The following is an 18,365-nucleotide window of genomic DNA, read 5'->3' as shown; positions in this document are numbered from 1 at the left end:
ACACACCTTTTGGGTGTAATAAAACAGTAGATCAGAGTCATTGGCTGCTGACAGGGACTGACACCGAAACCTGCTGTTGTTGGAAGCCTGCCTGGGAGATGTTCATTACTCACAAAGCTTGTCGGTTTGGACAGGAGAGGAACAACGGTCTTATTAAGTGGAGACCTGGAGCAGCCGTAGGGGAAATACACACACGCCTACGCGCGCACCCACGCGGGCTCCCAGAGAGCTTGACGCCGCGGCTTCCACCAAGCGCTCTGATAGGCTGCGAGAAGTTAGGGCTGTCAGAAAAAAATGGGAAACTTTTTCAGCGATGGCAGAATCTGCTGAGTTAGGAGTTCGACACGGCTGACAGACAGACAAATTGTGACACGGCGACATCTGCGGAGTCGATGATGGAGCCGTGGCGTGAGGAAGGGAAGTAAAATTGCACTGCGGAGGAATGTGATGGCCTCATTTTGCACAAGAGCCCGCTGATATTGATTGGAGTTTCTGATGTCTGGCTCATTGTGTAACTCGCACACAAAAAAAACCAAAAAAAAAAACCAGATTCAATATTCCCGACATGGCTGAACCTGAAGTCTTGTTTCCATAGTAACCCGGCTCTTTGTCTCTCTAAACATAGCCCGTACACTTTACCTCTGCTCAGATCATCAAGCCCAGCTGAAGAGGATGTAGATGCGTGGACGCGGACGATGGTGTTCCTGACCCGAGGCCATGAAGTGCTACGTTAACCTGTCAGAACACTTTGGCAAATTTACACCCAAAACTCTGATTAAAGCATCAAAAGTAACGGAAGAAATCAACAAAAAAAAAAAAAAAAAGAAAGATGAAAACAGGTTTTTATTTGACTACAAAGCAATGAGGAAAAAGATTCACAAGCTTTCATGATGTTCAAGGCACCAATGAGGACACCTGGTTGTGTTTTCTGACTTAATGCAAAGCCCCCAATTCATCTCACCTGCTTCTTTTCTACCAAGTTAGCAAAACCTTAAAATAGCTGCATCTCTCTAAACAACCTGCTCCACTTCAGCCTGCAGCAAGAATATAAAAAAGTGTGTGGGGGGGGGGTGGACTATCATAAATCAAACTTGCAGCACTTGTGACGGTTCGGGGACGAGAAAGAAGTTGGCTAAATTTGCATTTGATGAAGTCAATAAAATCTCTTAAACTCAGTGGGAAAACGGGGAATGTCAAACGCGATACCTACTCTATTTTATTTCCTTTCACTTCCTGATGAAGAACCTGCTGATGTCTGATGCAACCTTGGAGGCTGCGGCGCTCTTCCTCATCTGGCTTCGTTCTTTGGCTTGCCGAGCCGTCCGCTGTGGAGGGAAAATGGAACATGATGCAAGAGGTTAAATCTGCAGTCAGAGCTGAAAAGTGAGATCAATATATTGAGCATCTCTAGATTAAAGTGTCTGAGCGGCGGCGTAAACAGCGAGAGGATCCCCTTATCAGAGGGCCCAGTTCTCCACATCAGTTTATGTTCGTCTACATATGAAGCATTTCCTTCTAAACTGACACCCACTCACACTAAAAAGCTTCCTAGCGTGAAAGCAAAGCGCATTTTGGCTCACAAAGAAAGCTGTGTTTCATTTCCAAACCTCTGCTCTCCATCAGTTCTCTCTCTGAAATGTTTCCTGAGACAGATTTACAGCCTTTTGCAACACATGCTATATATCAATGTGTCAAACAGCCACATCATGTGATGCTATTACTAAGAATAAATAGCTCTGAGGGGGACGATATGACTTTTGATCAATGTGTTTGACCATGTATCGCATTACTGCCACTACATGATCCTCAACATGAGTGATGACACCTTCTTTTTACTCCAGGATAACAGAGAGGTCCATCCTCCGTGCACCTTAAATGTCAGACAAATTGCTTTTGCCCCTTGAAGCCCTTCTGGCTTTAAAAAGCTGCTGTTGTGGTTGTTACAGGTGCAGCGATGCAGAGTGTGCACGTACGCTTTTGTGGCAGACTGAGCAGAGTGTCTGCAGGTTGTCCAGAGAGCACTGTCCTCCTCCGCTGTACACCGGCCGGATGTGGTCGACCTGCCAGAAATCTCCCTCGACCGGAGCGCGGATCATCTCATTCAGCTGAAAACACAGCCGGAAAGCAATCACCAGTGTGTCAGTACACAGACTACAGTCAGACATTCGCCTGTACTGCACTCTAAATTCCCCCAAAACAAGCTGTGATTGTTCTGCTTCCCCAAACCATCCATCTATGCTAAAGCCAATTCTTCTTAAATTGATTTGATGTCTTTGCTAAAGTGCAGCAGTGACCCAAATTATTATTCGACAGGACACACAGATGCACAAACCATTCCTATTAAACAAATCTCTGCACTGCAGGGACACTTTTGCCCAATAAAAGGTGATAAGACATCACGGCAAAACACATAATTGGCAAAATCCAGGAAATATTGAAAGCAAACGGGAGAAAAACAGCCTCTTATTAAGGCTTAAAGAGTTGAGAGTAATGTAAGCCTTTGTGATTGTGAGGATAAAACCAGGTGCTGAAAACAAATCAATGACAGTGAACTTTTACCTTCCATTATCTATCACTATTCAGTGCTTCAGGTACAGACAAATAAATCACCTAAATGACCTACATAATGGGCAGCTGTAGGGAAACTTAAACAGAAAGGACTTGCAAGTCTGCCCGATGAAGAACACAGAAATTAGGTTAAAAATACCAGAGGGAATAACGTGGTACAGTAAGACACACACTCCTAAATGACTTAACTTTTTCTGACTTTTCTGGAGAAGTACACATTACACTTTTAAAGCAGCGTTAGCAGAAGAGTTTACTTAATTCAAAAGAGAAACTTAATCATTGAGTGAAGTTTAACGACATTGGAGATGTGCTATTTTCTAGTGAGAGTGATGTAGCTAGCCTAAGACTCATTATTCTAGGCGGGATACACCTTGCACATGCGCCAGTCCATCCTGAGGGAAATGCAGACAGGTAATTTGGAATAACTAATTAATCTAACGGCAAGGCGGAAGAACATGCAAATTCCCCACAAACCAATATGACTGAGTCTTTGTGATGAATGTGGGAGCAACAAACATACATTACCTTTCACATTAAGGCAGTCAGGATCTAAGATTTTCATTAGAAAATCAGTGTGGACAAAATTCATAAATGTTATTATTGTGAAATCAACAGAGAACTTGGATAAATTTTACTATCACCACCTTCTTTTTAAGCTTCGCATTGGTGTCAAATGAAAAAATATTGTGAAATTAACCCAACTGAGCCCAATGTCACAGATTTGATTCATCCTGATTGAGACATTTTGCATACCTTTATGGTAAAAACTTTGCACAAAATCTTGTTCAACACAACCTGATACTTGTCTTCTGCCCCCTAATGGATACCTGGAAGCAGAAGATTACATTATAATAATGTAGACATTTCACCATCCATCCATCCATCCATCTTCTGCCGCTTATCCGGGGTCAGGTCGCGGGGGCAGCAGCCTAAGCAGGGAAGCCCAGACTTCCCTCTCCCCAGCCACATTTGCCAACTCTGCGGGGGGGATCCCGAGGCGTTCCCAGGCCAGCCGAGAGATATAATCCCTCCAGCGTGTCCTGGGTCTTCCCCGGGGTCTCCTCCCAGAGGGACGTGCCTGGAACACCTCACCAGGGAGGCGTCCAGGAGGCATCCTGACTAGATGCCCGAGCCACCTCAACTGGTTCCTCTCGATGCGAAGGAGCAGCGGCTCTACTCTGAGCCCCTCCCGGATGACCGAGCTCCTCACCCTATCTCTAAGGGAGAGCCCGGCCACCCTGCGGAGGAAACTCATTTCAGCCGCCTGTATACGAGATCTCGTTCTTTCGGTCACGACCCACAGCTCATGACCATAGGTGAGGGTAGGAACGTAGATCGACTGGTAAATCGAGAGCTTCACCTTCTGGCTCAGCTCCTTCTTCACCACGACAGACCGGCGCAAAGTCCGCATTACTGCAGACGCCGCACCGATCCGTCTGTCGATCTCGCGCTCCATCCTTCCCTCACTCGTGAACAAGACCCCGAGATATTTAAACTCCTCCACTTGAGGCAGGACCTGACCCCCGACCCGGAGAGGGCAATCCACCCTATTCCGGCTGAGGACCATGGTCTCAGATTTTGAGGTGCTGATTCTCATCCCAGCCGCTTCACACTCGGCCGCGAATCGCTCAAGCGAGAGCTGGAGATCACGACCAGATGAAGCCAACAGGACCACGTCATCCGCAAAAAGCAGGGACCCAATCCTGAGGCCACTAAGTCGGATCCCCTCAACACCTTGGCTGCGCCTAGAAATTCTGTCCATATAAGTTATGAACAGAATCGGTGATAAAGGGCAGCCTTGGCGGAGTCCAACCCTCACCGGAAATGGATCCGACTTACTACCGGCAATGCGGACCAAGCTCTGACACCTGTCGTACAGGGACCGGACAGCTCGTACAAGGTGGTCCGGTACCCCATACTCCCGGAGTACCCCCCACAGGAGCCCCCGGGGGACACGGTCGAATGCCTTCTCCAGGTCCACAAAGCACATGTAGACTGGTTGGGCAAACTCCCATGCCCCCTCCAGGACCCCAGAGAGGGTATAGAGCTGGTCCACTGCTCCGCGACCAGGACGAAAACCACACTGCTCCTCCTCAATCCGGGATTCGACTATCCGGCGGACCCTCCTCTCCAGGACCCCTGAATAGACCTTACCAGGGAGGCTGAGGAGTGTGATTCCCCTGTAATTGGAACACACCCTCCGGTCCCCCTTCTTAAAAAGGGGGACCACCACCCCAGTCTGCCAATCCAGCGGTACTGCCCCCGATGTCCACGCGATGCTGCAGAGGCGTGTCAGCCAGGACAGCCCCACAGCATCCAGAGCCTTAAGGAACTCCGGGCGGATCTCATCCACCCCCGGGGCCTTGCCGCCAAGGAGCTTTTTGACCTCAGCGACTTCAGCCCCAGAGATAGGAGAGTCCACCCCTGAGTCCACCAGCTCTGCTTCCTCATTGGAAGACGTGTTGGTAGGATTGAGGAGGTCTTCGAAGTATTCCCTCCACCGACCCACAACGTCCCGAGTTGAGGTCAGCAGCTCCCCACCTCCACTGTACACAGTATTGATGGAGCACTGTTTCCCCCTCCTGAGCCGCCGGATGGTGGACCAGAATCTCCTCGAAGCCGTCCGGAAGTCTTTCTCCATGGCCTCGCCGAACTCCTCCCATGCCCGAATTTTTGCCTCGGCAACAGCCGAAGCCGCATGCCGCTTAGCCCGCCGGTACCCATCAGCTGCCTCCAGAGTCCCACAGGCCAAGAAGGCTCGATAGGACTCCTTCTTCAGCTTGACGGCATCCCTCACTGCTGGTGTCCACCAACGAGTCCTGGGATTACCGCCACGACAGGCACCAACGACCTTGCAGCCACAGCTCCGGCTGGCCGCCTCAGCAATAGAGGCACGGAACACAGCCCATTCGGACTCAATGTCCCCCGCCTCACCCGGGACATGTTCGAAGCTCTGCTGAAGGTGGGAGTTGAAGCTCGCTCTGACAGGGGACTCAGCCAGACGTTCCCAGCAGACCCTCACAACACGTTTGGGCCTGCCAGCTCTGACCGGCTTCCTCCCCCACCATCTGAGCCAACTCACCACCAGGTGGTGATCAGTTGACAGCTCCGCCCCCCTCTTCACCCGAGTGTCCAAGGCATGTGGCCGCAGGTCCGACGATACGACTACAAAGTCGATCATTGAACTGCGGCCCAGGGAATCCTGATGCCAGGTGTACATATGGACACTCTTATGCTGGAACATGGTGTTCGTTATAGACAATCCATGACGAGCACAGAAGTCAAATAACAAAACACCATTTGGGTTCAGAGGGGGGGGACCATGCCTCCCAATCACTCCCCTCCAGGTCTCACTGTCATTGCCCACGTGAGCATTGAAGTCCCCCAGCAGAACAATGGAGTCCCCAGAAAGAGCACCCTCCAGCACTCCCTCCAAGGACTCCAGAAAGGGTGGGTACTCTGAACTGCTGTTCGGTGCATAAGCACAGACAACAGTCAGGACCCGTCCCCCCACCCGGAGGCAGAGGGAAACTACCCTTTCATCCACCGGGGTAAACCCCAACGTGCAGGCACCAAGCTGGGGGCTGATGAGAATGCCCACACCTGCTCAGCGCCTCTCACCATGAGCAACTCCAGAGTGGAAGAAGGTCCAGCCCCTCTCGAGGGTACTGGTTCCAGAGCCCAAGCCATGCGTCGAGGTGAGTCCAACTATATCTAGTCGGAACCGCTCAACCTCGCGCACAAGCTCAGGCTCCTTCCCCACCAGAGAGGTGACGTTCCACGTCCCTAGAGCCAGCTTCTGCAGCCGGGGATCGGACCGCCAGGGTCCCCGCCCCTTGCTGCCGCCCAGCTCACATTGCACCCGACCCCTACGGCTCCTCCCGCAGATGGTGAGCCCACGGGAGGTGGGGCCCATGTAACCCTTTCGGGCTGAGCCCGACCGGGCCCCATGGGCGAAGGCCCGGCCACCAGACGCTCGCTCTCATACCCCGCCTCCAGGCCTGGCTCCAGAGGGGGGTCCCGGTAACCTGCGTCCGGGCAAGGGAACATTCATGCCCAGGTTAGTCGTCATCATAGGGGTCTATGAGCCGTGCTTGGTCTGGTCCCTCCCCTAGACACCTGTTTGCCATGGGTGACCCTACCAGGGGCATAAAGCCCCCGACAACATAGCTGCTAGGATCTTCGGGACGCACAAACCCCTCCACCACGATAAGGTGACGGCTCAGGTAGACATTTCACATGGTAATAAATGGTAAATATACCCCCCAAAAACTAATTTTGCTTTATATATATATATATATATATATATATATATATATGTGTGTGTGTGTGTGTATATTTACCACTATAGGATGTTTTTGTTTGAATAACAATCTTGCAGGGGACTGTGATGAAAAATACAAGAAAAGTAAAACAATAAAATTATTTTATCTCAGTTATAGCTAATTGTATAAGCTAAATCACTATAGTTAAGTTGTAGCAATTTAGTTCTATTAATTTATAATATATTTAATCCCAACTGGACCAGCAGTTCACCTCCATGGCCAGTCAAAGGACCCAAATTTCCATCATCTGGGTTTTTTAAGCTAATTAGCTAAAAAGCTATAAATAAGCAAGGGATAACTAACTAAAACTAATAGCGATAGCAAACTTATAGTTATTTAGCTAAGTTGACTATTTAAATAGGTGAAGATTTAGGTAAGGTAAATACCTACAGTGAGTTAAGGTAATAGCTACTTCTATGTTATAACTGTTTAGCTAAGCTTTAAAGCTGTAACTGTGTAAATATGCATACGTTTAGCTAAACTAAAAAGCTACAGCTAAACTACAGCTGTTTATATTAGCATCACAGCAATAACTAAACAAATGCGTATAGATTTAGCTAAGTTAAATAGCTATAATGAAGTTGTTAGCTAAGCAAGGTTTAGCTTATAACTATAGCTAAGTTATAGCTATTTAGCTTAGCTTAACAGGTATAAATAAATAAATTATAAAGTATAAATTTAGCTAAGCTCAATAGCTACAACTAAGTTACAGGCTAAAAAGTTAATAGCTATGGCTAAGCTATAGCTACTTAGTTTGACTATATAACAGTATTTACTATACATTTGTTTATGTTTTTTTTTGTATTTATCTTGCCACTGACAGTATCTTGTACCTGTCCAATTGAGAGACTTGTAATGGGGTCCTATGGGTTTATTAAATCATTAAGCCAAGTTGGTCAACTGGTCTGGTAGAAAACTCCTAGTTTGGGTTGCAATAATAAAGATTAAAACTTTAAATCATTATTTAACTGAATATATTTAATCAGAAATTATGAAAATCAGCCTTAGATGGGTAAAATCCAAATTTGCATTCAGAGACAGCTGAAAAACAAATTATATTTAGTAAATCCATTTTCACTAAATTAAAAAAGGTTAGTTAGTAAATAGCTAATCATAACAAATTTACGTGTTGTAGGAAACTGCAAAATGGAAGAAACTTTAGCTTGGCCTAAACCATTTACTGACAGCTGAACTAACAGCGGGGCTATGTGGGCCAAACAGCCCTCCCTCTCCGCCCTCTGGAAGCATCCAGTGGCATAAAATCACCAAGTCACCAAGGGTTTGAGCGTTGGAAGCACAGCTGCATTTCTTTTACTGCCAAGCTTGACAGTTGGTCCAGTCTTCCTGCTCAGCTTCATAGTGTCCTTACTGAATCGCTATCTTGAGAGAAATCCAGCAGCAACATAAAACTCAATTAGGTTGAGTCTGATCCCTCAACTTTATCCAAGAAACATGTTTTTTTTTTTTACAGAGGGCAGCAATTTTATGAGCTAAACCCCGTACAGAGCAAGTTAAAAGTTCAGTCTTCATCACATGTTCAAGAATAGATTAAAATGATGTTGTACTGGAACTCAGTGCAACAATATTATATCTAACTTTGGTTTGAAATTAACTTTTGTTAAGAACAAAAAACTAAATCAGTGGGCATGTTTAGTCCAAGACAGCCACAGATCTGCAGGTTGTAGATGGTTTCCTGCTCGAACAGCGCTAATTCAAATTATATGGATCCAGTAGCTTATCAACTTCTGCTTAGTGACTCGTTCATTTAAACTGGTAAAAAAAAAAATGGATCTCAACACGTTGGTACCAAACAGTACTGATACTTGTCTTGGCATTGCAACTAATGATTTTTAGGATCAATCCTGCCAGCACTTGGGCTCACCTCAGAGTTTAGACTTTCACAATATATTCCCCCAGAGGGCAGTGCAGAGTATGACCTAACCACAAACTTTATATAAAAAGATGGGCGGAGCCTCCATGATGTCACTGAGAAGGTTTCTGAAGAGCAGAATTGGAGCTCGGGAGCGGTTCCCACCATTTCATTAGTGTTAGCCTGGCACTCCAGACTGGAGTGCTCTATATATTCAATACCGATCGACTTAGTCTGGAGTCCCTCCCCTTCACGGAGATTTGCAACGGTCTTAAACAAACCAGCCACTCTGATTGGTTGATCTAAGGAGACTCTTGCCTCTTGCCTTGCGTCACCATGTATTCTTCAAAGCGTCCATGATGGCGCACGGACGTAGCAGGAGTTTGTTTGTTTCTGCTGTAAATGCTGTTTTTAAATGACCAGGAACATATCAAATGCTTAATACCTCAACAACTGACAGTCATGAAGGCCTTTCTTTTGAAGAAAGATGTTTTTGCTCTGCTTCCATCTGGCTTTGGGAAGAGCTTAATTTATCAGTTGCGTTCACTCTGCTGAACACTTCCGGACAGGAAGTAGGCTGCTTTACTGACGTCACGTCCGCAATTTTTCTAATTGGTTTACTCCGCGCTTGTTTGTCCCATTCTAGAAAACCGTTGATGCGAGTGAGTCCCCAGATTCTTCGCTGGTACAGCGAGAGAGTCTGGCTTGCCAGGCTACATCAGGGTATACTCCAGCTCTTGGTTCCCAAGGTCCACAATCCTGCAGCTTTTCCATTTATCCCTGCTCCAACACACCTGACTGAAATTAATGAACTATTAAACAAACTTCATTGGCTGTTAAATCCATTTAACCCTCTGAGGATCAAGGGTATTTAAGAGAAATAAACCTGACTTTTTTTTTGTTTAAATGCTAATAAACACCACCTTTCAATGCCCCATAATGTCCTATACCTTGTTTTTTTTTTTTATTTCATTTTTTTTTTAATTTTGAATTTGAAGTATCATAAACTGCAATGTAAATGAGGCTCCTTTGCTTGAAATAAAGAGTATTATAGTTTCGAAGCATGACTAAAGGTACTGAAGGGGACTGAAGCACTGCAGCTTTCCGAAATCACTGTCAGCTGCACACACTGTATCTGTTACCAAGTTATACATCTGTTACGATGCCGTCGTGTCGTTAATGTTGAAATAAACTACTTGAGTAATGCAAATGTTTGTTTGAGCAATTACACATGGTATGCGTGCGTAAAAGCTGTTGTTTTAATAATTTATCGGCCTTGTAAATACAGAAGGCAGTTATCCGACTGCTAATGACACTGATGCAGAGTGATTGACACTGTCTGGAGGCGTTTCCTGAGGCATCGTCGGCTCTGATTGGACAAACACGTGTCATGCGCCAAAGGCAAAGGCTCTGATTGGAACAGATATTTTGACACAACAGTGTATCACTTATGAATGGGCTACAGTGATGCTGGAACTACCGTCTGAAAGCTCGTAGTCTCCCGATTAAGATGGGAAAAAAAGTAAGTTTCTATCTTTTATGGTTCGACAGCTATGCTCGATTAGACACAACATGGTCCCTGGCATCGCCGACGATGCCGGCGTCCCCAGAGTGTTAAAGTATGCCAGGTATGTTGGAGCAAGGATACAGTGAAAACCTGCAGGACAGCAGCGGCCCTCGAGGACCGACTTTGAATACCAATGATGTCATCACTCCAGGAAAACACAAAAATGGGCAAAGAGGTGGAGCTGAGAGGGGGGTGGTGAGTGTGGGGGTGGATGATTGACATCTATCAAACTCTGAGCTGACTGTAGCTAAAAGCTAATCAAGCTAACAAGCTAACAGAGGTAGGTTGGCTAAAACTAAGGCATGTTGTCAGCCAGCTAGTGGTTGTAGCCAGCTAACCTCCCTTTTGGTATTTCCGCATAGGCTTCACTTTTAACTGCTGGGTGTTGCTGCTTGGGCTACCCCCAAACTTACACTGGTACTCTGTTCATCATGTCAGATTACGTCCTGAAAATGGAACAATGTAAGTATGTTAATGACGTAGAATACAAATAACATGCTCTGGCTTTAGTGTGTCTGTGCACGTTCCTTTATTTTGACCATGTAGAGCTAAAAAAAAATCAGTAAAGTAAAATCCAGCGGCGGAGCTGAAGATGATTGAGAGAATTAGAGGCAGAAAATAAGAACCATGACAGGAAGAATTGACGACCAAAAATCTATTTTCCTGCTTTGAGAAGTACTTTGCCAACATTAAGGAAACAAGCTGGAATTGATCCCAACAGATTTAAAGAACGGGCCTGGTAACGGAGGCAGAGTTCACATCTCACACACTCAGTTTTACACATTTCAGTCAATTAAACCAGCCTTTGTGCCAAAATAGTTCACCTTTCTGCACTTGACCCCAACACTGTACGGTATGCATGCATCAAAAAATCTGCTGACAGTCAGCTGAAGACTTTAACAAACACATACTCTCACACACACCAAAAGACCTGTATACACATGTACACACACCTAGGAACATACATACACACACCAGAATGCCCAGTATGAACCAAAGAATAAGCCTATAATCTCCAGGCTTTTCCACCACTGCGGCGTCTTATCATGTGGCTGAGTTTGTTTCCTCTAAAGCTCAACGCATCGATCGGCGCTGATGCTGCTGCTGGCGGTACTGGGAAGAGGTGTGTATGTGTTTGTGTGTATGGTGGGGGTGGGGGGGCTGGCTTTGCAGGATAACAGCCAACCAAATCAAACAGGCTTACTGGTCGAGGCCTGGCACTGGGAAAAAAAAAATCAATGTGCCCAGCAATCCATTTACTGGGAGCTGGCCCCTCAGAGCGTAGATCAACCTGCACTTGCGTATGCGTTTGTGAATGTTTGTGTGCGAATGTGCGTAGGCGTGTAAGATGGAGGGGCCGTTTTTATTGTTAAACTTACCTAAAAACAAAGACAGAATAATCTTTTCTTGGTGATTTACTTATCTCACATCAGGTCAACTAGAAATTCTGAGTCCAGTGAAGACGACAGCATATTTAGTTCACTTGAATCTCTGAAACAGGTTCTCCAGGGATTCCTCTACAATCTGCATACAGTTGTTGCTCGAGGTCAAAGGTCTGGCTATATGTTTGTAGCTTATGTGAACATGCATATTTATGTAAAAGCAAGTGAACATGCTGTACCTTTTAGGTATTGTTATAGTATTATTTAGAAAACAACAGCTTTTCTTCCTGGAGCTTCATTCAGATGTTTAATGAAATTTGGACTTTGAGCAACGCTGTCTAATTTACCGGTGGATTACAGCAGTAAAACATTCCCAGAAACACAAATTACCATCTCTACACTTACAGATCTTCACTTAACCTTCAGTTTAGGTACTATGTTGTTGGCTTATACATGAAAGTTTACCATAAATGAGGCGAGGATTACACAGAGAATATAGGAGGAGGAGATGGCGATTGGAAATGATGGTAATGTTTTTGCTAACAGCAGCACGCTGGGTGTCATCTGCCTCTGCCTAAAGGTTGCAGCCCTAAAGCATCCTAAACAGAGGAAAATATTAAGAAATTCACAAGATTAGACAGTGATAAAACAATACTGAATAAAGTACTCCCATATAACAGCCAATGTCAATTTAGTCCCTGTCAACTCTGTTACTTTGCATATGAACCACCTCCCCCACTCCATTGCTTTCCAACACTTTTTTGTGGAATAATACGTAAATCATGTTTTTAAATGTGTATGTACCACGATATAACCCACAGTAAAACATGTATATAGCTACTAATCAGTCCTATTGTTATTGTCTCCCTATTTATTGTTCCATTCACACTTTTATCCAAAGCGACTTAGACTTAGTTATCAATTAATAATAGCAATGAACCTATCATGCATGTCTTATGTGTGGGAGGAAGCTGGAGTGCGAACGGAAACCAGGGACTTTCTAGCTGTGAGGCCGCAGTGCTAACAAGTGTGAACCACTACACCACTTGGCCACCGTGTTATGTAACTTTCCCCTTTTAGGGATCAATAAAATCTTATCTTCTATATGGGTCTAAAAGTGGTTGGATGTTTGTTTTTTAATATAAAACACCCTCTGGATAAATGTCACATAGCTGTCTATCTATGTTATGGTTTAGTGCTTAACCCTGTAAGTTAACCCTTGCTAGCATCGAATGCTAGCATGCTTACATCTAATGCTAGCAAGAAGGTGTTCTTCCCTTTATAGGCGTCAGATCTCTCTCTCTACCTATCTATCTATCTATCAAGTGTTTGACAATGAGTGATAGCACCTTTCAAGCATCTAATGCTAGCATGCTTGTAAGAAAGTGTTTTTTTTTGTTTTTTTAAAAAATCTTTTTATAACCGTCTGTTGTTTTTTCTGTAGTTACTAGTAAAACATTTCTCACACCAGCCCATATTAATTTTAGGTAACAGGAGTGCAGCTGTACCCCATTTTGATCCAAGCTAAAACAGAGTGACGTCTTAGTTTTGCCATGCTAGCAAGCTAACCTGTGATGCTAAACATTACAAGCTAAACACAAGTGAAATTGGTACTGTTCCCCATCAAAGTTAGTGTTTCTACTGTTTACTGTATTAGAAGCATGTGCATAAATGAACATGGACTCTATGACAAACACGGTTACTTGCTTTATAAATTCAGGTAAAGAAAAAGAGATATTGCTAAACGATTCTCTGCATATCAGCCACATTATAACCAGAATAGTCGTATAATAAGACGTTCCAGCTATCAAGCAGTCGTGCTTGCTGCACTGTTCACTGCATCTAACCTGTTTGAGTGACAGCTGAGCGAGCCAAGTGTTCTCCAGCATCTCCTTTCTCTGGGAGGGTGGAGCATCTCGAACCTTCAGGAACAAGTCATGGGCGTGGAGGCCACAGTGCTGACAGATGCCTTTCTCCGCCTCCAGCACTCGGGAGCGCATGTACGTCTGGCTAGAACGCAACTGGAACTCCTCCTGGCATCTGTGGGGGATATTACACAGAAGCATCTGGTTCTATGTCTATATTTCAAATACAAAAAAAAAAAAGTTGTTTCTTCCTACGGTAGAACTGAATTTGCAGAAAACATAATTTCCATTTCTCTAAACTAAATGTGGAGAAGTTATACTCGTGGCTGCAGAATCGAGTATCCCACGGCCCACCGGCGGTCGAGCAGCCCTGTTGGCAGGTGAGACATAAAGGGACACCTTGACTATCCACAGCCTGCAGATAGCCAAGCTCTGGCGTTGACTTTTGATCCTCAGCGTTGCAGGATTCCTGGTCCTCCCTGCAGAGACAGAAAGACGAGGGAATGAAATGTGTCACGACTATTTCAGAGCTCACTTCTATCTTGACATCATAAAAGACACAAACACAGATCTAAATCACTTCAAAATGGAATAATATTCTATTAATTAACATTTATTGAGTTCATCAAAGTGCAGATTACTTGTTAGATACAGAAGGTTTATTTTTAAGAAAATCTACTTTAATGTAAATTCCATTCTATTTTTGCTTTCTAAACCTCAATAATGAGCAATTATACAGCACAACAGAAACAAACTGATGATAATGCATTATGAGAAATGTTTTTTAGGCTTAGAATGACAACTAAAAGTATTTTAGTTTCTTCCCTTAAGTTGAAGCTACAATTTGTGTCTTTTGGAGAATGCAAAACCAAATTTCCTGAAACCCTCTTTAAAACGAACTCAAGCAGCATGCCAACAGTGTATACAGTGTTCCTTTAATGTTATTACTGTAAATGAAATTTACTTCCTCCAAAACTGCTCAATACAGGTAAATATAGACATAACTTGTGCTTGAAAACAACATCTGCAGAATCTGGGAATTTATGATGGTAAGAACGAACAGCAATGCAAAAAAGGACATGGTTTTTATTGTAAATATGATGAAATGTGAATGACAGAATCTAAAACTGGGTTAATACCTAAATGTGCTGACAGAAAATGAAAAAGAGTATTTTTTTCTTTTAGAAAATGCGGAATATTAAAAATATAATGCAGCCAATGCAACAAAAACCTATTTGACAAGTCATGCAATCCTCTTTTAAAATGTCCTTTTCATGCAGTTGGCAGAACTGGAGCAGTATTTCAGTCCCTTTCTGCACTAAACCCCAAAGAAAAAATACCCTGACTCATGTCTTTCATCAGTAAATGTTCATTAATACCAATAAAAATATGTGAATTTAGAGACATAAAGCTTTAATGTGTGAAATACCTTCATACTATTTTTATTAATGTTGCATTTGCATCTCCATAACACTGCTATGTCGATGTGCAGGCTTGTCCTTTTGGCAGAGGACAGCAAATCTGGGCATTTGCCATGTTATCCCAGCAGGGTGTGAGAGCCACGATGGAGGGGACAGATGGACTCAATTCTCTTCCCCCCCAGTTTACAATTCAGATAAACAGAGAGGAACAAAGAACCAGAAAGATAGAGCACTACAGAGGAAAATATAATCATGGAGAAGAAACCTTCTAAAAAAGAAAAAAAAAGAAAGAAAAGAACCTTGTAGCTACAAAGCTGAGAAGATACCAAAAATTGAAAGTACCAAGAGACAAATACCGCGCCAGCACAGCCAAGTGGATGAAAGCGGGACAGAAATAGACTATTTACTGGTGTGCCCAAATACAGAATGCTAAAAATGTGGTAGTTTGGAAATCTTTACCGAGAAAGTGATTGGAAATTCTGAATGTGTTTACCAGAAAAATACAGTGCGATGAAAAAAATGAGCTGAATGGATGAAGGTTTGTGGCAAAATACAATTCAAAATGGATGTAGCTTATATTTAGCATCGTTCAAATGTATGCAAGTGCAAAGCAAATAAGCAAGTTGGCAGCTCTACATCGCCGTATGGGGTAACTGACAAACTCACACTTCAAACCCCAGAAATACGACGTGCCTTCAGCAAACGGCACACAGCATGCTGATGTTTACACCTCAGCTTAGCTGGGATGCGTCGTGACAAAGGAAAACAAAGACGAAAAAGAAAGATCTGATCTGACTCTGAGAAGTCCAGCTGTCAATCAACAGAGTGCTTTTCATCGTTTATCCAAAGGCACACTCTCATTGTTGCAGCCTGCAGATGGGGAGTTTGAATATTGGATAAGTTGGTGGAGCTACAAGCTTTTAAAGAGAACAATAAACCAGGAAAAGGTCATTTGACCACATGCTTGCTGTTTATTTGATCACTTTTGCTTGTTTTCTGTGCGTCTACATTTTCCTAAAGTCTATAGGAAGAGCTTTTGGCTATCAGGCCTCTCTCAAGAGCGTCAGGTTTACATGTAAGGTCTATGTGGAGGCGTGTCAAGGAGGTTTCGAGCATTCTCGCGGTGCGAATTCAGTGCCTGCTGCGGCGGCGTGTCACGCATCAAAAATTTAAAAAGTTTTATAAGGTTAACACGCGTTACGTGCATAACGCGCCGCAAACACCAGAGATGGAAAATCCGAACTTTTGCCGCTTGACGCGGGGTGTTGTGACTCCTGTCAGTTTGTTAGCGTTTTAACTACTGTTAATGTTCAGTTAAGTGTTGGGAGACTCTGGGGGCGACTCGTGTCATTGCACCTTGGAGGATCCACTATCTGAGGGCTACACATTGGTTTTTTGCACTTTCCTTGGATTAGATTTGTCAGTAAGTACAGTTGCTCTTTGTTTATTTAAGTCTGTTTGGACATGCAAGCCGCAGTGTGGTATCTGAAACTTTATATTTACAGTTTTAAAACTGAGCTAATTGTGCTAATGCTAATCGGAGCTAAATGTTAGCATGTGTTAGGCTATAAGTAGCTTGGTCTGCGGCCTAATTTGTGTTATGTGTTTAAATCTTTACACCATTATCTTTATTAATTGCTTGTGCTTATTTGATAACTGATGAAAAAACTGTTCGATGATGTGTGTGTTAAATTGCCAAACATTGTTGCCTAAGCATTGAAAGCATAGGTTTGCTAATCTGGAGTAAAGACACTGAGCAGAGATTTTGTTATATTGTATTTTCTTTGAATATATTTGTTTATGTCTATTTGTATTTCAGTTTTACAAGCTTATAAAGATCTCAATAAACCAACTCAACTGAGAGCCAAGTCTGCTGAGTCTTGTTTGTTAACTATCTGTCTAAGCAGTACCAGTACGTATCTGCCAGGGCAGAATACGAGGCATCAACCAATGAAAGCGATAAACGTCACGGCTCATTTTTCAGCAGGAGGAAGTCGAAAATGGAGGACAAGCTAATTGTTTCGGTACGTGCAAAGCCAGTCATCTATGACTGTTCACATTTTTATTTTCGTGATAGGAACAAAGGACCTTGCCTAGCCCTATGATGACGTTCTCTAGCTTTATCTATTAAATAAAACCATGCCGCTCTCTGTACTGCATCCGCCATCATTCAAACAGACAGGAAGGAAAGCTCCGCCTTCCCCCCCCCTCTCTTTTCCGCCACGTTTGCCGATTGCTCCCGACAAGCAGCAATCGCGACCGGAACATCCTGGGCGTTGAACAAAAAAGTGACAGTTTAGTGACCAGCGGTGAGCGTTAAGCGTTTTTGGCGCTCAAAACGCGTCTGGTGTGAACACATCCTTATGGAACCAGCTCCCAGTTTGAGTTTGGGAGGCAGACGCCCCTCAAGGTCGAGCTTATTTTTCCTATTCTGATAAATCTTAGTGAGAGATGGTCATACCATCTTTTTGTCATGGTGCCATAGGCTTCAGGTCCATTCACGCTGCCTTATGTACGTAAATACGTACGTCAGTTTCAAACGTTGTCCAGCCATGGTTGTTAAGACAGTTCAGTCACTAGGGCGCAGTGCTGAGTTCATAGTTCACGTCCGTGTTTTGACACCGGTTGGTAGTGTAAATGCACTGCTATAAAGTTGTTTACAACCGTCCAAAACACCAGAAGAAGAAGAATAAAGCCAAGCAGTTTTTTTTGCTGTTCTTAACTTTTTCTGTATCTTCTTCTTTGCCAGTTGTTGCATTGTCTTTTTCCTGTTCCTCATCTTCTCTGGCTTGCTCCTTTTGCTGGTTGCATTTTAACTATTCAACTCTACACTGCCACTGTGATTTTAGGTGGTATCGCTCCATTGTCGTATCAAGTGACGGATAGTGGAGCTCCTTGTAAAACAAACCAAATTACGTGTATAACCGACACAGGATATGGACAAAAGTGTCCGTCCGTCTACGTATCCATCCTCTGAAGCCTTTATGGGCTTGACACACAGGGGGCGACGTCGCTAACTCTCCATTCATTTCCTATGGCACTAGTGGAATGAGGTGAAAATCGCTTGCCCTCCTCCTGTCAAGCAACAGGCAACATTCCTGCATGTGAAATTTTGAGGCTTGCAACGCTACACTAGAAAGTTGATAAATTTTCAATTTTTGTCACTGTTGCACGGCATTACAACTAATCAGCGAGGGTTTTATTGATTCATCAAGTTGGCATTGAATTTATCTGGATCAGCCTTAATGTCGAATAATGATGTTTTCCAAGCTGTTTCCTTGTTCCTTGTTTAAAATGGGATGAACATGGGTTGGGATTTTTCCTTTTGTACAGCATTGTCAACATCAACATCAACATTGTCTGTCAA

At 44.0% G+C, this 18,365-nt stretch overlaps 1 protein-coding gene across 1 annotated transcript in view; it reads right to left on the bottom strand.

The window, feature by feature from the left end:
- Window positions 1-1,113: 1,113 nt before the first annotated feature.
- zranb3 (zinc finger, RAN-binding domain containing 3) overlaps window positions 1,114-18,365 on the bottom strand; it is a 146,182-nt gene continuing 128,930 nt past the window's right edge. Inside the window, exons 19-22 of the mRNA XM_079263659.1 lie at window positions 13,898-14,056; window positions 13,560-13,752; window positions 1,974-2,105; window positions 1,114-1,325 (exon numbers count right to left, since the gene is read on the bottom strand). Coding sequence (XP_079119785.1) covers window positions 1,227-1,325; window positions 1,974-2,105; window positions 13,560-13,752; window positions 13,898-14,056 — 583 coding nt within the window. The 3' untranslated portion in view covers window positions 1,114-1,226. The remainder of the gene's footprint in view (window positions 1,326-1,973; window positions 2,106-13,559; window positions 13,753-13,897; window positions 14,057-18,365) is intronic.

Source organism: Telmatherina bonti (assembly GCF_933228915.1).
Source record: "Telmatherina bonti genome assembly, chromosome: 24".
In the NCBI taxonomy this organism is placed as follows: Eukaryota; Metazoa; Chordata; class Actinopteri; order Atheriniformes; family Telmatherinidae; genus Telmatherina; species Telmatherina bonti.
This window is presented reverse-complemented; position numbering and strand designations above follow the sequence as displayed.